The sequence below is a fragment of the Lagenorhynchus albirostris genome, chromosome 6, assembly GCF_949774975.1.
Source record: "Lagenorhynchus albirostris chromosome 6, mLagAlb1.1, whole genome shotgun sequence".
Classification (NCBI taxonomy): domain Eukaryota; kingdom Metazoa; phylum Chordata; class Mammalia; order Artiodactyla; family Delphinidae; genus Lagenorhynchus; species Lagenorhynchus albirostris.
In genome coordinates, this window is record NC_083100.1 from 10,923,915 (window position 1) to 10,942,540 (window position 18,626).

The 18,626-nt window shown below is 40.0% G+C and overlaps 1 protein-coding gene across 1 annotated transcript in view; it reads left to right on the forward strand.

The window, feature by feature from the left end:
- The window catches only part of SPHKAP (SPHK1 interactor, AKAP domain containing), a 93,075-nt gene extending 74,670 nt beyond the window's left edge, over positions 1-18,405 (forward strand). Inside the window, exons 7-11 of the mRNA XM_060152455.1 lie at positions 4,740-4,925; positions 6,754-6,840; positions 9,066-9,118; positions 9,206-9,390; positions 18,262-18,405. Of these exons, the coding sequence (XP_060008438.1) occupies positions 4,740-4,925; positions 6,754-6,840; positions 9,066-9,118; positions 9,206-9,390; positions 18,262-18,405 (655 nt within the window). The remainder of the gene's footprint in view (positions 1-4,739; positions 4,926-6,753; positions 6,841-9,065; positions 9,119-9,205; positions 9,391-18,261) is intronic.
- Positions 18,406-18,626: the final 221 nt, after the last annotated feature.

Consider the following 18,626-nt stretch of genomic DNA (forward strand, 5'->3'; position numbering starts at 1 on the left):
AGCTTTTTCTGCATCTATTGAGATGATCATATGGTTTTTCTCCTTCAATTTGTTAATATGGTTTATCACATTGATTGATTTTCGTATATTGAAGAATCCTTGCATTCCTGTGATAAAACCCACTTGATCATGGTGTATGATCCTCTTAATGTGCTGTTGGATTCTGTTTGCTAGGATTTTGGTGAGGATTTTTGCGTCTATGTTCATCAGTGATATTGGCCTGTAGTTTTCTTTGTGACATCTTTGTCTGGTTTTGGATTCAGGGTGATGGTGGCCTCATAGAATGAGTTTGAGAGTGTTCCTCCCTCTGGTACATTTTGGAAGAATTTGAGAAGGATAAGTGTTAGCTCTTCTCTAAATGTTTGATAGAATTCGCCTGTGAAGCCATCTGGTCCTGGGCTTTTGTTTGTTGGAAGATTTTTAATCACAGTCTCAAATTCAGTGCTTGTGAGTGGTCTGTTTTTATTTTCTGTTTCCTCCTGGTTCAGTCTGGGAAAAATGAACAAACCTATAAATTTCTCTCAAAAGAAAAATGGAAACTAGTGTTTTAGATATAATCACTATTCATTCTGAATGCCTAGTTATATGACATGGGATATGAGATTTACTGTAAATAGAGTGGGAAATTGAGATAAAATAAAATATACTGACAGATTCATTTTTAAGCTGGATGTTTAATGTCAATCATTGAGATTTAACTTCTGATTTAGTAAGGAATATCCTATAATGAATTTTTTTAATAACATAAGGTCCTAATTCAGTAAGGAATTAGTCCAGGAAATTATTTTTTAACCAAGTAAACAAATGGTTTAGGAGTCCTCCCCTTTGTGCTGAGTATTTGCCTCATTTCCACTTTGGGGAATATGTATATTGTTTCTATTTGTCATCAGTGAATTAACTTATCTTTCATTTGAATTTAGTTAAATTCAGTGAATATTCCTTTGGCTACATCCATTCTTCCCCTTTCTATCTGCTCAATTTAGAAAAATCTCAACATTTTTGAAAGAAAAATCAAGCTTATTAAGGATCTCTTTTCACCAAATGTTAGCAACAGATCACACTAGAAACAGCCACACCTCAAAACCGCACCTGTACAGATACTTTGAGAAGGAATCTTAGGGACAATATTTGGTGTGCTATTACCTATGTAATTCATTCACATATCAAGGGGATATTTAATCACACCAAAAAAATTATACATTTGAAACTCTACACTCTATACTAGAACTCATTTTAGCAAATATTGTAAAAAGTACAACCATTTTTGGAGAAAGGATAACAGCACTAATTCTAAGATTGAGGAAAATTATGTAGATCTTTCTGTAACCAATCAAGTGTTTTGCATAAAAGTGATCAAGTGTCTTAAGTTGTATTTCCTGGGAACAGACCTTGAGAAGGAGAGTTCAGGCAAATATATATAATTTGTTAAGGAGTGCTCGCCAGAGAAAAGTGTACATACATGGGTAAGAAGGAAGGAAAGACAAGAGTGGACAGAGGGAGATGGTCCCCCCGCAAATATGTTTGTACCTGAGGGCACAGCGCATCCTATAGGAAACCCTGAAGCTGGGATGGTCTGTCATGTTTAGTGCAAATTGAGGCAAGGGTGGACTTTTATATCTCTGTGTCAGCTGGTCATTGGGGTGCTCACTGGGATAGGGTATAACCCTGGCAAGGCGATTCCCAATCTGAGGACAGCTCTCAGTGTGGACTGGCAGCTGCCCTTACTCTCTACAGCCAGTGCACAAGGGCCAAGAAAAGCATTCCAGTCTCCACTCACCGAGTTACCATATTTTTCATTGTCAACTGAGAAATACACTCTTGCTTTTTGTTTGCAAACATTAATCTCCTTCTCTTTATGCTATTAGTTTTTGATGAGCCTATGGAGAAAAGTCTCCATGAATCTGTTCACAATTCTGTACATTTGGCTTTCTGAGCAAAGAGCACTGGCACCTGGACTGAAGGTTGATCAAATACTAACCCTGAAGATAGAGGCTTCTAAAGAGATACAGTGATTCATTTCCCTGGAGCTGTTTAATTATATTCCAGGGTAGTGACGTCTCCTCCTCTCCACAGAAAAGATTTGAATGTGTTTCTAATCTAGAGCAAAGTGCTCTCTCCTCCGTCATGTCTCTCTCTCTCCCTTCTCTCCCTGGAGAAAATGAGAGGCAGATGTGTCCAGGCATGATAATTTTGAGGTTCCTCTCCTGTGGTGCAAACCTTACTACAGGTGCAGTGTGCAGTAGGGTATTGGGGCACAGAGAATGAATGCAAGCTGCTCTGTGAGAAAAGAAGTGGTCTGATCTCTAATCCAGAGCACTTGTGTGTGTGTGTGTGTGTGTGTGTGTGTGTGTGTGTGTCACTGTGCCAGGCAAACAAATGGAAAGTCAAGCTTATTAAAAACCTGCTTTCACCAAGTGTTAGCAGTAGAGTGTGATAGAAACTGCCACACCTCAATACCGTAGTTATTCAGAATGCCGTTAGCGTGTAAGAAAGATCTTTCTCATACCTTTCCACATAAGACTTAACAGGTAGGGCTATCTAAATTTGAATATGGTTATACTTATGAAGCTAGGCAATTTTAACAACATATTCATCTAAAAAATATTTAATGTGTTCACAGCTCTACTCCAAATACATAAAAAAGTAAAAATAATGTATGGTATATACACTAGACTGCAAACTAGGAAGCATTAAGTGCTACCAAAAAGAAAGAAAGACAGACTAATTGCTTTGATCATTCAAGAGAGAGATGGCCCTAGTGAGAGAGATTAAGGACGACTTCAGGGAGGTGAGAGCATCTTGGCTAAGGAATAGTAAGAAACAAGGATCAGGAAAGAATATTATTAGACATATGATTCTTAATGAATTATATAATTTACTAATAAAGAATAATATATACTTACATACCAAGCACTAAGATAAATGCATTAAATGATTTTATTTTCTAGCTTATTTCTTCCAAAAACCATTATGAGGTTAGTATTCTTATTTTTCTTGGAAAGTTTTATTAACTTGTCCAAGTTGAATAGACGACACGTGGTAGAAGTGGAAGCTACAGCACTGGACTGCAGGAACAGTGCTCAAAGCACCCTGGTCTCCAGCAGTTGGTCAGAGGAAGCAACGGGGCAAAGGTCAAGAGGCAGGAAATGTATGGCACATTTGAGGAGAAGCAGAGAGTCTGCTTTTACTCAGTAATGAACTAGAGTCAGACAGATAAAACTGGATAGGCAAGGCAAGACCGTGAAGGAAAGAGTTTAGCTTTAGGAAGCTCTTGAAGGTTTTTGACAAGAAAGGCCAAAGATATGCCTTGAGAACGTTAATTAACATTAACCTGACATATGTGTGAAGAAGGTTTTGAAAGAGGAAGAACAGTCATGGCTGAACTGTTAGGAGGCTGACACAATATAGTCCAGGCAAGAAGTCAAGGTTCAGTGCCCAGGAGTCTCAAAACTTGAGATCCGATGTCTGGTACCAACTTTTGTTGTAACTTCAGGTAAATCATTCCACCTCACTGGGCTTTGACATCCTAATCTACAGGAAATCTGTGAGGTTCCTTCCAAATCGAAATTCTAGAAATTTAGAAAAACCTCAATTAACATAACTACCTGAGAACAGAGACAGAGATAAGTATGTGAGAGAAACTTTAGAGATGGGACTGAAAACATAGCAAATGATTGAATGTAAAGGTCAAGGAGAAATCAGAAGTTTTCTGCAAGATTTTAAGCCCGGACACTCAGAAAAGTCAATGAAATAAGAAATACAGGAAGAGGATGGGAGGGCAATTAGAATTTGTTTTATATAGGTCGATTCTGAGATGTTAGTGAGACAGATTGGAGATGTTCCGAAGACCAACTGAGGAAAAGAGCCCCAGAATCAGGAAGAGGGGCCCTGCCTGGAGCTCAGATTTGGAAGCTATTTTCACAGGCAGAATAGATGAGACTGCATAGGGACAGACTGGAAAGGAGGGCAGTGAATCAATCAGAGCTGGCTATACTATGTTTAAAGGACAAAGAGAGAACCAGGTTCCAGGCATGGAGTGTCCAGAAAGGCAGAAATTCATGGGAAGCCAACGAGGAAAGGTTTCAAAGAAAAAAGCTTATCAGATCAAAGGTTAAATGCTTGATATAAAAAGGTGCTCATCCAGAAAAGTGATGCTGATATAAATCAGAGGTTTCAGAGGGAGAGGATGGGGTAAAAAAAAAAAAAAAAGGTGGCTGCAAGTACAAAATACGTATAGAGGCATTTACGGCAAAATGGTTTGGTAACCCACTAGAACTGGGCTGGGTGTTGTTCTCCCAACATGGTCCACATGCAACTTGCATTAGAATCACCCGGGGTTGTTGTTTAAAATGCAGGTTTCTGGGCCTTCCTGCAGAACCCCTGAATCGTAATCTCAGGGGAAGGATGCTCTGGGTATATTTATTTTAAACACCACTGCCCTTCAATAATTCTTACGTATGCAGGCCGGGTTGCTTCAACATGTTTTTTAAATGAACGGAGCGAGTCAGTAGAAAGAGATCAAATGAAGAAATAAGAAAACTGATAAAGAGTAATCCTGAAAAGGCAAAGTGGGACCTAGGGCATCGGCAGAGGATTAGCCTAAAAGAAAGTTTCCGTCTATGTCCTAGGACATCCTGCTGACTATGGCAGAGATCCATGCTCAACAGAGCATGCAGTGAGGTTCCCCTGAAAAGGTCAGTCTTGTGCCTGCACTCTTAGTAATATCTTACCCTCTACAGTGACAGCCCTGATGCCAGAGATGTACCAGAGACTGAAGTCTCAACAGAAGGCAGAGCCCCCGATGAGTTCTCCAGCCCCCCCGGCAGCAGTGGAGAGAGCACGGACAGCTGGTCCCAGCTCGCCAATGAGGAAGAAAACCCAGATGACACCAGCAGCTTCCTGCAGCTCAGTGAGCGATCCATGAGGTACCTGCTCTTTAAATGACTTACCAGGGAAACAGGTCTCAACACAGATTCCAGAAATGCATTTTAATCATTCCCTGCAAAGGGTCCCTAATAGCGCAAAAAGGAAAGACTGCCCGTCATAATTTGTGCTGAGAGCTATCTTAATATCCAGTTATGGTTTCAATTAGCTTGGCCAAGGTTGAGAGTCATCTGTGTTCCCTTCTCTGCAAGCTCCAGCTAGTGCATTCAATGATGACAACTGTGAGTTTTTAAAGAAGAGCTGCTATTACACCTGGTGTGTTTGATACTTTCTTTCTGGTTCATTTGTATTTCAGATGCAAGACAGGCTGGGTTTACATGAGGCGTTTCCATACTGTGTTGTGTTGTTTGGCCTGACTGTTCCTCCCCTTTCTCTGCCTGCCCTCTGTATTGTTGCTCTAGAAAAGCTAGAGAGGTGCTAAAGAGAGATCAGATTTGGGAGGGCCTGAGCCAATCAGGAGACATAAACTAAAAACTAGTCCTTTGTGAGGTGAGAATGAAAAGAATCTTCATGTTTCTACCCAAAATCTTATTTGATACTGGGCCAACAAGTCCACAGACTTTCCAGAAAGGCCAGTTGGAAAGTGGGTTTCCAATGCATCTGGCTGTATGGCTCCTTGAAAATTTTACTTCTGACAGTTCAGTCTGTTTAGACTTAGGAAAATTTCACAATGTTAAGTGATTTATCTAAAATTTCAAAAACTGGTGGGAAATGTTATCCTATAGAGATAGAAAGCAAAGAGAATTTGAATCTCTGGACTTAGCATAAGTTTATACAGTTAATTACCTCCAGAGCAATGTTTGAGTCATCAGATTTCAATCAGTGAAAACATTCAGTACCCCACACGAAAACCAAGACAGGAATTTGAAATGAGGGGATTTAGTTGCTTATTCATGGAACTCCTGACGGAAGACTGTCCCATTACACGATATCCCAGCACTCACTCTTTGAAAACCTTACCTGAAGAGACGTCATTGGAAAATAGAGAAGATATGAGGAAATATAGTGAGTTTGGTGAAATTGGATGCATTCCATTTTGCAAGAACCTAAAAATGGGCTCAACTCTTCAGTGTTTCAGTAAACAAATTCCAGGCTAGTAACTAGACCATATGTTGATTGTGTATCCTACAAAAATGTTGCAATATGTGATCCCTCCTTCTCTACAACACACAAAGCATCAGGTGTTGCTACTTCTCAAAGATTTTAAGATAGAGTTATAAAACTCTGGCACTGCCCAACTTTGTCCTTGTAAATTCTGTAGTCCCTCAGGAAAAAAAAATGAGACAAATGCATGTCCTATGGAATATCCCTGACAAAAATCCCCCGAATGGCAAAGGGAAAAGAGAACATGCATCGCTGGTTTCTGTCAAAAGCCAAGAAGCAGGCAGATAAGCATTCCCGTGTCTTCCCCCTCAGCCAGCGTTCTCAGAAATATCTTAGTCTCTGGAGGTATACTCAAGGAGTCTCCTGCTGATGGATAGACATGCTTACGTCACTAGGATGGGGAAGAAAGGAGTCATGCTGATTGTCACCCACTAGGTGTGGTCCACCAGGTATGACCACTGCAGAAATTACGAAACATTGATGACGATGATGATGATGATGATGATTGGCTTGAGCCAAAAATGTCTTTTGTTGTGTTTTCCCCTGATTTGGTCAGAAATAAAGATCAATTCAGGAGTCCTAGACACTAAGCAGTATTCTTCTGGGGACCAAAGGAAGAAGCTCTTAGAATGGTGGAGCAGCAGTGTCAGCAGTGTGGCCAGGTGGTGGACACTGGCATTAATATGTAAACTTTTGCTTTGTCAGCAATGGCAACAGTAGTGCCACTAGCAGTCTTGGCATTATGGACCTGGACATTTATCAGGAAAGCATGCCATCTTCTCCCATGATTAAGTAAGTAGCCACTGAGATGCAGTGATTGTGAGACCACTACTCCGATTCCATCTGGCCATCCATTTTGATCATTCAAGTTGTTCCCGACCACTGGTTTCATCATGTCTGTCCTGCTGAGGTTCCCAGACATGTATGGTTTCATGTCACTGGAGTAAGAACTCAGGCCTGCAGTAGCCTCACCCTTCCCACCACCTGCCTTCTGGATTTCAATTCTGCTCCCTATCATATAATCGTTTATATATATAAACGTATATATAATATAATCGTTTTGGATAAAGCTTATCCATATAATCAGATATGTCCATTATATGGACATATATCCATATAATGTCATTTTACCTAGTTGGTCACAGAGAAACAAAAATCCATTTAAATTGTACTATGCCAGCCAGCAAAGACTATTGTTCAATAGAATATAGTGTGAATGGCTTTTCCTTTACTTGTAGACACCTGGGATTATTGCCACTAATGAGTCTAATACCAAATGGCACCGTGGTGGAACGTGTCATTTTTATATATGCTCCCCACAATATGAGGACCTTCTAAAAGACCAAGGGAAAAAACTACAATATGTGTGTCCTAAAATATGGTGCATAAAGGGAGGGCAACATGAGGTCAGGACTATATCTAGAGTTTGTGATTGTCCTGGAAAATTAAATGAATTGAAACCTATTTTTGACCATTATGACTTATTATTTGGAGATTGCTGAAATTTCAGAAAAATGAAAATGAAGTATAGGACTAAAGTTGCTCCCTGATCTATTTTTTTCAATTATTATCTATAGCTAAATCATTTTTATTTCACTATTTAATCAGGTATCCTGCTTGCGGGAATATTTCTCAGTGATTAAAGGTTGCAGTGCATTCTTTATTGTTCCACACAGCCATCTTTCATAAGTAGAGATGAACAAAAACATTATCTTGGGTTTGATTTGTTTTTTAAAGGAGGCAAAACAAACACAAACACTTTGGGGTAAATTTATTTTTCTCCTACAGGAAACATTTGTTTAGGTATTTTGTCCATCTTTCTCCCCAGTATGAGCCTAGGACCCCACAGACTACAGATAGAGAAAACCAAGACCACCTCTACCCATATCAGCATTCTGCAGCTCCATAGTAGTAGAAATTGTACCTACCATATGTCATTTCACTTATGTCACTTGGATAGAGATCTAGCAGAAAATCTAGACCCTTGGGAAATTGGCCATTCTTCTACAAATAATTAGGTGTTCATGAAAGAACAATTACACTTTCTCTCAACATCAGGAATACAATGGGATTAGCCAGATTTTAGCAGTAACAGAGAATATAAGGGAGAATCCTCTCGCGTAGAGACACATTTTTAAGAGCACCTGCAGTTTAATTTCTAGACCAGACAAAAATACAGGACAACCATGGGCTTCCCAAGATGGTCACTTCCTTTCAGCTGTTGGGTCATATACTCTTATTTTAAAAGCATTAACTGAGTCCTCCCCCTATTTACAAATCTCCCTAATAAGTACTCACTATGTGAAAGCACTTCAGATGTTGAACATGACTATATTTAATGAAATCCTCACTTCCATTATGAGTAACTAGTTCTAAACCACCCCCAGCCTACTACATCTTCCCAGTAAAAAGAAAGAAAAAGAAAATTTTCAACTAATTGAGATATTTTGTCATCCTTTTTAAGTTCTAAAGTTTGTGATTGTCTTTTCCCTTATTTCAGGTCAAAGAACCAAGTATAGGTAGAAAAATATTTTCCTAAATGAAAATGCAAGTTTATGTTGCTATCATAGTATAGAAAAATATCATTGTCTCAAGATGGAAATATATGGTTCTGTAAATGACAAGCAAATACAGAAGAAGGATAAGTCCTCAAATCTGATCTAGATACCTACAAAATCCTTCCTTGACTGTTCAAACCTGTGAAGGTTTATGGAAAGGAGGTCAAGAAGAAGAAAAGATTGCATATCTCAGAGTCTCCCACACCAATTATCCCAACTAAAACCATGCAGTTTATCTAGCCTTTATTTTAGAGGTAGTGTTATTCATTGCAGACCCAGTAGTCCTACGTAATAGCCACGTTGGTATTTCCCTAGTATTGGTTTAGTTTATTCCACAAAAACAATAAATATATGAAACTTCAGAAGCTTTTAGATCAATAAGACCCATCACCTCATCTAGCACTTAGAGCTTGCTCTTCCTAAACATTACCAACCATATATTGTTGTTTTCTCCCGAAGTGAATTAGTAGAAGAAAACGAGATTCTTAAAGGACAGTCAGAAAACATAGAGGGTAAGCCACGTTCCCATAATTTTGAGACATAATTTACCTGTGATCTTTGTATGGAAAGTATAGTAAGGCAGTTGTGTCTGTATTCAGAACGTGCCTCTGGAATGCCAGTGGGAAAGGCCAGCCGCCAGGGGAGCCTGCTGGTGATCAACTTTGACCTGGAACCAGAATGTCCTGACACTGAGCTTCGAGCCACTCTGCAGTGGATAGCTGCCTCTGAACTCGGGATCCCCACTATCTACTTTAAGAAATCTCAAGAAAACAGAATCCAAAAGGTACCGTGTTCCCTGTTTGTATACCATAAGGCTTTGTGTTTTATCCCTGCTTAAAACTCAGTAAATGCCCAGTTAACCCATTTAAATTTTTTCCTTGACTTTTCACCTTAAAATTGTGATTAGAACTTTGAAACCTTCCACCTGCATAAATATAATCATGATAATTCTTTGACCGTCAGTTTGTCTTAGCTAGTTGGTGATGATGAGAAAGTAAATTGAGGAGACAGGATAGTTTTCTAAGAGTCTTATTTTTGTGTGTGTTTCCTCACTCTGGAACCAACCTCTTCATAACATTCATTTAAATAAAAAGTAGAGAAGGAAAGGCAAAAAGGATTCTTCAGTTAATTTTAAGTCAATCAAAAGGGAGGCTATCTGGTGAACCTACTCTAATTGAATGAACCCATTAAAAGCAGAGAGTTTTCTCTGGCTAGTGGTAGAAGTAAGAGAGACTGACAGCATGAGAGCATGAAGGGACCGCATGACAAGAAATTGGGCAGCTTCTAGAAGCTGAGAGTGGACCTCAGCCAATAATCAGCAATGTGAGGCCATTCTGATAATTAAGCTATGGCATGGCATCAAAGAGAAGGCATTTTTAATTCCCTATGGGACAGATTTGCATTGGATGGGCTTTCTCATTATTTTCTCCACCTAGAAATATAAAGCTAAGAAATAGCTCCCTAGCCAACATCTAAATTAATAGCAACTCTAACTCCCTTTCTCTAAGACCAGCCACTTACTCTTGTAGAATCTCAGTTATTAAGATTAAAGCAAGAATCCATCTACCAATGTCTTCAAGCTCAATTTTCCATAATTTAAAAGTATGTTTTTTAAAAATTCAAATTAATAATAATGTTGCTATATTGGTTTTCTATTTCTGTGTAACAAACTGTCACAAATTTACTGACTTAAAACAACAATACCCAGCTCTGTTGTCAGAAGTTTGGGTGAATTCCATGCTCTCTACTGAGGGACTTACAAGGCAGAAATCAACATGTCAGCCTGGCTGGGCACTTATCTGGAAACTGTAGAGAGAAATGAGCTTCCGAGCTTGTTAGGGTTGTTGTCCTAACTGACTTCCTTGTGGTTGTAGGACTAAAGTCCCCATTTCCTTGCTGACTATTGGCTGAGGTCCACTCTCAGCTTCTAGAAGCTGCCCAATTTCTTGTCACATAGTTCCTTCATGCTCTCATGCTGTCAGTCTCTCTTACTTCTTCTGCCACTAGCCAGAGAAAACTCTCTGCTTTTAATGGGTTCATTGGATTAGATTAGGTTCACCACATAGCCTCCCTTTTGATTGACTCAAAATTAACTGAAGAGTCCCTTTTGCCATTTAAGGTAACATAATAAGGGCATAATTATCTCATTCTATTCATGGTACTGAGGATTAGGGCAGAAAATCTTGGAAGCTGCTTCAGGATACTGCCTATCTCTGCCACTGTGCCTTTTTTAATGTCTTATAGTCACTTCCACGTACTCATTAACTTGTTTGTCAACAACGCTGTGAAAAGAGCAGAATGGATATTACTGTCCCTTTTTTACTGATGAGCAGCTCAGTACTCAGAAGCTAGTCCATGAGAGAGTCCTCAGATAGTGATATTTGAGCCTAGTGGTAGAACCCCACTTTCTCCACAGATACCTGTCAGTAGTGCGTCTCTCTCAAGTTAGATTGCCTTTAAGTTACAATCTAGATTTTTAAAATGTGTAACTGCATTTTAACCCTCACTGCCAGAATCCTACAGCCTGAAATTAAAGGTCCTCTACCCTTTTGCTCAGGTACATGGTAATTAGAACAGCGTATCTATGTCTGCATCCCCAGCCAATGGGATTGGCTACTGAAAACAATCGAGAAGGAGACCTAGTTTATTTTTCATGCCCTCTTCCACTTCAACCTCCCTCTCTAGCCAGTAATTCATATTTCTCTTCAGGCCTAGAACTGCCTACAGCTCTATGCTCTCTGAATCTAGATACGATCCTATGCTTGGCATACCTTTATTTGCAAGGTGATGAGTGGTTTGCTATTTAATAAATTCTCCTTCCACCTTACCATCCAGCCTGCCTAGTGCAAAGGGTGCAGTGAAAGAGCACTTCACTTTTGACCCCTCTCTCCTGCCATACACAATCCCAAGACCCCCTGCCATGGGGAGGAGAACAAGAACATTCTCAGCCAGAGTACATTCTCAGTTTCCTGGAAAAATGAAAGGCAGTTTGGTTTCCAAATGTATCTCAAGCCTCTCCCTGAATAAAAGCATTACCTGGTGCATTTTCAGATGGTCTCTTAATGGAGTAGATTTTTATACAATCCACCATTTTGAAGAAACAACGTAACACTCTATGTGAATATATGTCTCATAAATTCCCCTTAGATGAAAGGACAAGGAGTATGTCATTAACACCTTAATTATGTACATGATGTTTTGACACAATATTTATTTATCCCCACTGATTTTCAGTTCTCAAAGAGGATGCCTGTCTTTGCTCATAACTATTTTTCTGAGAATATAAATGTTCCACTAGTGTTATCAAGATAAACATTAATGATGTTTCACTCCTGTTTATCATCAGTTCAAGGAGGTTATTTCCAAGTAATGTAATTTTATGGACTGAATCTTCTAACAGTTTTTTTCCGAGTCAGTTAGTTTTCTCTACACATAGTGGCTTCTCCGTAAAAGGGCACTTGCCTGTGCCCAGTTCTATGACAGAACTGGTGAAATAAAGCAAACCGTTATGTAAAATTTTGACATCCTTTCTTTTACTGATAACGCATTTGAAGACCTCATTCTGATTGTTTTTAAATTAGCCAGGAAGTTAAGTGGCCATTTTCAAGTGGTGTGGAAGAGAGATTGTGGCTTCCTACCGAGGAGGCTGTGTCACTTGAGAGCAGCAGTGTCTCATTAGCTCCTCATTGGCTTGGAGAAGATTAAAGAAATGTCTCTGTTAAGTTCAGCAATGACATTCCCCCACTGTCACTAGAGTATGAAACACCGTTCACAGATACATACCCTGAGTCCCTATCTGTGTAAATTCTGAATTTTTTGGATAAACTAATTTAGCCAACACACCTCCCTTGATGGTGGTCTCAAGCATGAACTAAAATGACAGGATATCATGAATGAATACTGAAGCAGCTCATCCTTCCCACCACTGCCGGTGAACTTAGCCTTGGAGTTGAAGGGCACTTAATGTCAGCTTATAACTACTTCCAGCCTTATTTCTATTCAAAAGGCAAATTCCAAACATTCTGGGTGCCCACTGTACTGTCACTCCTCTCCGATAAATGACACCTTTTCAAGCTTTCTCTTTTAGTGTTCTGTCTAATCATTAAAATTCCAAGTCCACTTGAATGTCGTACATTCGGAACATTCATGAAAAGTTTATCGAATATGTACAATATTCCAGCCACTGTTCTAGGCTCTGGGGACACAGGGAACAAAAGAGACAAAATATCCTACTCTTTTGGAGTTCACATTCCAGTCTAGGAAGGACCCAAGGTAGGGAGAACATAAACCAAGAGGCTCAGGTTGTAAAGACCAAGTGTGAAAGTGGTGGGAGCTTATTCTGGACAAGGAAAACGAGAAGCACACTGAAACGGTACTTCTCACCCTGTGACCATGAGCCAAATGCACAGAGTCACCTGGGACCCTTATTTACAATTCATATTCCTAGACCCCTTCTTGGAACTCACTTTCTAAGAGTGGGGCCCAGAGATATGCATTTTTAACAAATTTGCTCAAGTACAGTGATGCTAATGAACACCAAAATTTGAGACTCCCTTCCATAAGAAATATCTTGAAGGAGTGGCAGAATTTGAGGAGGCTTTAAAGTATGCTAAATTCCAGAGGAAAGACTGCTAAGAATTCCAACACCTTGAAATCTAAAACAGTTTGTGAATTTAATTCACAATGACCTTGACATCAATTAAATTTAATCTACTTAATTCAAAGCAGGGATGGGGGGGAATCTTGAGAGCAATTGTTTTTAAAAACAGATATCAACTAGCTAATTGTTCTGCTTTTTTTTTTTTTTTTGCGGTACGTGGGCCTCTCACTGTTGTGGCCTTTCCCATTGCGGAGCACAAGCTCCGGACGCGCAGGCTCAGCGGCCATGGCTCACGGGCCCAGCCGCTCCGCGGCATGTGGGATCTTCCCAGACCGGGGCACGAACCCGTGTCCCCTGCATCGGCAGGCGGACTCCCAACCACTGCGCCACCAGGGAAGCCCTGTTCTGCTCTTTTGAAGCCAAAGCATTATTTTCTCTAGCTCTTTTACTTCTGTTTAAATTCAATGAGCTTCTGTGAGCTAGAATGGGCTGATGACTGGCCTTGCAATAAATCAGGTGCCTTTCTCATCTTTAAGCTCATTTTGAGAATTACTTCCTTTTCTTGAAGGCAGTGCATAGAACAGAATGTGCAAAGAGGAAACAGATGTAAACTTACCTTCCTAAGAAAGTGGGAGTCAGGAGAGGAGTGGCCTTGCCTTTAATTTCTTATTCTTTTCCATATGCAAAGCAGTGGGAAGAGAATGAGAGAGAAAATGTTGATGGCATTTACTGTTAACCTAACTTTCCCCAAAATACTACACTTTAAGTCTCAGTTTTGAAAAAAAATACATGACAAAGGAAGGAAAAATAAGGAAGAATTAGATACTGTCTTAGCTCAGGCTGTTCTAACAAAACACCATAGAGAGTGGCTTGAACAGCAGACATTTTATTTCTCACAGTTCTGAAGGCTAGGAAGTCTGAGATCAAGATGCCAGCAGATGCATTTCCTGGTGATGGGCTTCCTCCTCTCTGTGCCCTCATGTGGCAGAGAGAGAGCTCTGGCATCTCTTCCTCTTCTTAATCCCACCATAGGAGCCCCATCCCCATGACCTTATCTAAATCTAATTATCTCCCAAAGGCCCCCACCTCTTAATGCCATCATATTTGTGTCTTAGGGCTTCAATATATGAATGGGAGTGGGGAAGGGGGGGAACACAAACATTCAGTCCATAACAGATATTGTCTCTTCGTTTGTGAATGTAAGAAACTGCCTTGAACTGAATATTTTGTCATTGTTCTCAAATTCAGTGTGTGCGAGAATCACCTGGGGAGCTTTTATAGACCCCAGTGGGTGAGCCAATTAAGTCAGACTCTCCTCTCGGGATGAAACCCAGGCTTTGGGGTTTTCTCGAAGTCCCTGGGGGTTCTAGGGTACAACCAAGGCTGAGAATCACGACTCTACAGGCCATAATTGCAGGAGCAATATAAAGACCAGCTCACTTGTGCTTAATCAAGTGGAATTCACCTTGGAGCAAAAGAAGGTGTCTGCTTTCAGAAACCTAAGTTGAATGTTTTTAAAAATCCATACGACTTGCAACAACTCCCATAGATTCCACCATATGATTTGGTAAACAATTAATCTAATTTAATAAATGCACCTGAGAATATACAAGGCATCTACCATGTGATACTTTTCTTCAAATGAGTCTACCAATGATACGCCATCACAGGATAGAAATTCTTCTAGTTACCTAAGATGAAACATTTGTTCATGGAAATGCCAACTATGATACACAGGAAGGGAACCTAATTATTATTGATTGTGAAATAGCAGGAAATGAAAATTGGAAATTGGAAAGAAAAACTCAGATCTCTGACACACTAAAGCTGATTATGAAATTCCCAAGTCAAAAACATGGACAGATACAGTGAAAGATCTAGAACCAGCTGCTAAATAGAATGCAGTTTTTCAAGGCTGTAGTAATGAGCTGGAAATGTCCTTTTCTGGTTTCTTCACAATCTTAGCTTCATTTTTGTCTAGAATTTTTTTTAAATGAAGGAAGAAAAGAAAGTGTAAGACCTTCCCTGCTCATCAGCCCCACAGATGGTTCAAGGTCTCGATGTCTGAGATGAAGTCATCACGGCCTAAAAGCATGCTATATTTAGTGGGGCCAGATCATTTTTGAAAATTGCTTTATTGGGATATTGGCCTGGATTTAGAAATCATGAGACAGATTCTAGCGTGTGACCATTCGACCTAGGTGATGGGGCACTTTGACAACTTTGGCCAGTCAACAACATGTTATGGTCATCACCACAGTGGGAGACCCTGCTTCAGCAAGCCCCAAATAGATGGAAAGTAGCTAATCTTGGGTTTCCAGAAAGGTCTGAAGCAGACAGCCTTCTGGGAAAGGTTTAGCCAATATTGACATCGGCTCTAGAATTTTGATTCTTTCTCAGAGCAATACCTGAGAGATAAAAGTTGGGAATAAGATGGTGGCCCAGTGAACCAGTGTGTATAGAAAGAAAAAAGAAAAGTGCTAAGGCTAATTTTCTATTTCTGTTTACTTTATATTGACTGTTTCTTTATAAGACATGTTAAGGAAGAGCAAATACCCTCAAGGGATGAGTCTAGCCTAAGACCACTTATGACCCTGGAGGGAAATCTTGAAGCCAATGAATTATGAGCCTCTCTCAGTGAGACCTCAGAAACTTGATGTTCAAGTCCTCTCCACTAGGAGCATCTAATTTCTAGACTTCCAGTAAGAGCTGGGAAAGTCTGATTAACCAAATCATGCAAAGACATCCTAGCCTTTCTCCCCCTTTCCCTGAGGCCTTATGTTTTTACCACTTTGTCCAATAGAAAACATGCCTGGGATCTTTCATACATACCAAGAAACAAGTAACAGCTCACAAAATTATTTTTACGCCTCTCCGTAAATTACTAGTAATCACCTGTAATGTTCCCCTTTCTGAGGGTATTTGTGTTTTGAGCAAAGCCTTAACCTAAAGGATTAAGCTGTCTAAAATTTCAGATCTAACAGACAGAAAGCTAGGCAGAATTTTGAGGGAAACCAGACAACTAATAGTCTCTGAAATTCTATCACTGAGACTGATGGAGCTGATTGGCACTAACCTTCCATGGCTGTTACAGTGACCAGTGAAGAGAGGTCCAAGGAACCTTACCCCCACAATATACATGCCCACTCCCAGGCACAGTGTGATGAGACACCTGTCCCATGACCAGCTTTGACTCTCCTCCTTGCCTACTACCATTGCACCAGACTAGGCTCTGCCCAGCCTTTGCCTAGATCCATGGCCCCCAATCATCTTTTTGGAGCATCCTATCAGTAGAAAATTATTGAGTAAGAAGCCCCAAGATGTGCATGCTAATTTTTAACTATATATGTGCAAATACATTATATAAAACTCAAGAATGAATATTTAGACAAGGTTCGTCTTCAATGATTCTGGATGTCACTCCATATTTCAAATAGCCTTCTTGATCATTTTGAATGCGTTTGATGCATTTCACTCACATTTGGTTGTTCATCCCTTTTGTCATTCTGCAAATATTTATTGAGCCCCTATTAGGTGCAGACACTAGACATAAAGAGGTGGCTAAGACGATGTCCTTTCCTGGGACATTTACTCTCTGTAATACAGTTGCCATCAGCTTCCCATTGGTCTCCTTTTTTACATCATCTTTTAGATGATGTTTATGTTTCCATGTGTTAAAAGTTAAGCGTTTTATTTTCCAGCCTAGAGAATTGCTTTATTCTGATTAAGCCAACAGAAGGCGAGTGAGTACAAAAAAGCACTGATTTCTGTAACTGTGCAGTAGTTGGTGCCGCCACAGCTGGGAGAAGACACGTAATTTAGTAGTAGCTCTCTATAAGACAACTTCTCAGCAATTGAAATGAATTAGCAAATGCAAACTGAAGAGCGGGGAGGAAAAGACCAGAAAAAAGTTAGCATTCCACTTTCCGGCTGATCTTGAGAGTCTGAACAAATGCGAAATGAGCAGAGGAAAGACATTCTATAAGGAAACATTGAAGAAATAGTAACTAAGCTACAGCCCTCATCTTTTTTAACAAATAGGTTTTTCTTTCTCATTAAACGATACCGGATTCCCAGCTTATCCTTTCTCCCAGTGTTCCAAATAAATATCAATGGCTTATTCTCCTACGATCAAAATGCATGGGGTGCAATAGTAGAAAGAGCTTGGGCTGGAGTGTTAGAAGACCATGCATCCTACTGCCAACTTTTCATCTCACAAACCCACAGTTTTTCATCTTTAAATGCCTGCTTTACAGGGTTGTTGACAGAATTAAATGAGATAACATGCATGAAAGTAGATACTTCCTGCAGGTTTGGGCTCTTATAATCATTAGTTTGCTTTATACGTATCTGACTAAGGAGTTTGAGAAGCCTTCATTCTGGGCTTCATCCCATGGTTTCACGAAGGGAACCATCTATAATGCTTTTCCCACCTTCCCACCCCCAACTCACAAAGCACCTGTAGTCATAAACTTTCTACGTTGTGGCCAACTGAAGCTGGTACCATTAACCAGGTGACGAATCTAAGATGTTTCCTCAATCTTTGCTTTTCCTGTTCCAATGGAAAGCCAGTGTCTCTCGAAACTTGATGAAGAGGGACGGAAATTTTCAAGATGGACTGAGGAACCGGTAAATAACCCTACCCAAAAGGGTAACACAGTTTATTTGGCCTAAATGTATACATCCAATGAGAACTTATCTGTGACACCGACAGAAGGGACTGGGAACCATGCTCTACAGTCCTGTTAGAGAGAGTCCAACCCAGAGGAAACTCTTCAAATATCTAAAAGATAGACTGTGGCAAGAAGAATTCCATGTAGTCTCCCAAAATCGAAGGATGGCAATTGCTGTGAGGAACATTTCAGTTCAGTTGAAAGAACTCGCTAATTATCTGAACTGTCTAAAACGAAAATAGACTGTCCTAGAATATAGTGTGCTGTCACTAGAGATATTAAAAAATAACCTGGAGAGCCACTGGCTTTGGAAGAGCGTTTGAACGATATAACTTTGAGGACCCTCTGTGATATGTGAGCCTAACCCTGTGCTTTACTTTAGTTTCTAGATGTCGTGCAGCTGGTTCATCAGAAGGCCTGGAAAGTGGGAGATATCTTTCATGCAGTTGTTCAGTACTACAAAATGCGTGAGGAGCAGAAGGATGGGACCCCGAGTCTCTTTGACTGGCTCTTGGAACTGGGATAAGGCGGCTCTGCCTTTAGGGTACCCCTTCCTTCATTCCAGCTTAGATCACAGTGGTTTGCTCTAAATTTTCTCAAAACATCACATCACATTAACAGAGCTATGAAAAAAATCTGCTGTTCAAGTCTGCTGCACATCGAATAAATCTGAGGAAAAGCAAAATACCAGTCTGTACAAATCAATACAACAGGTGGCTGAGTTCAAAGGAGCTTGTATTAGAATGG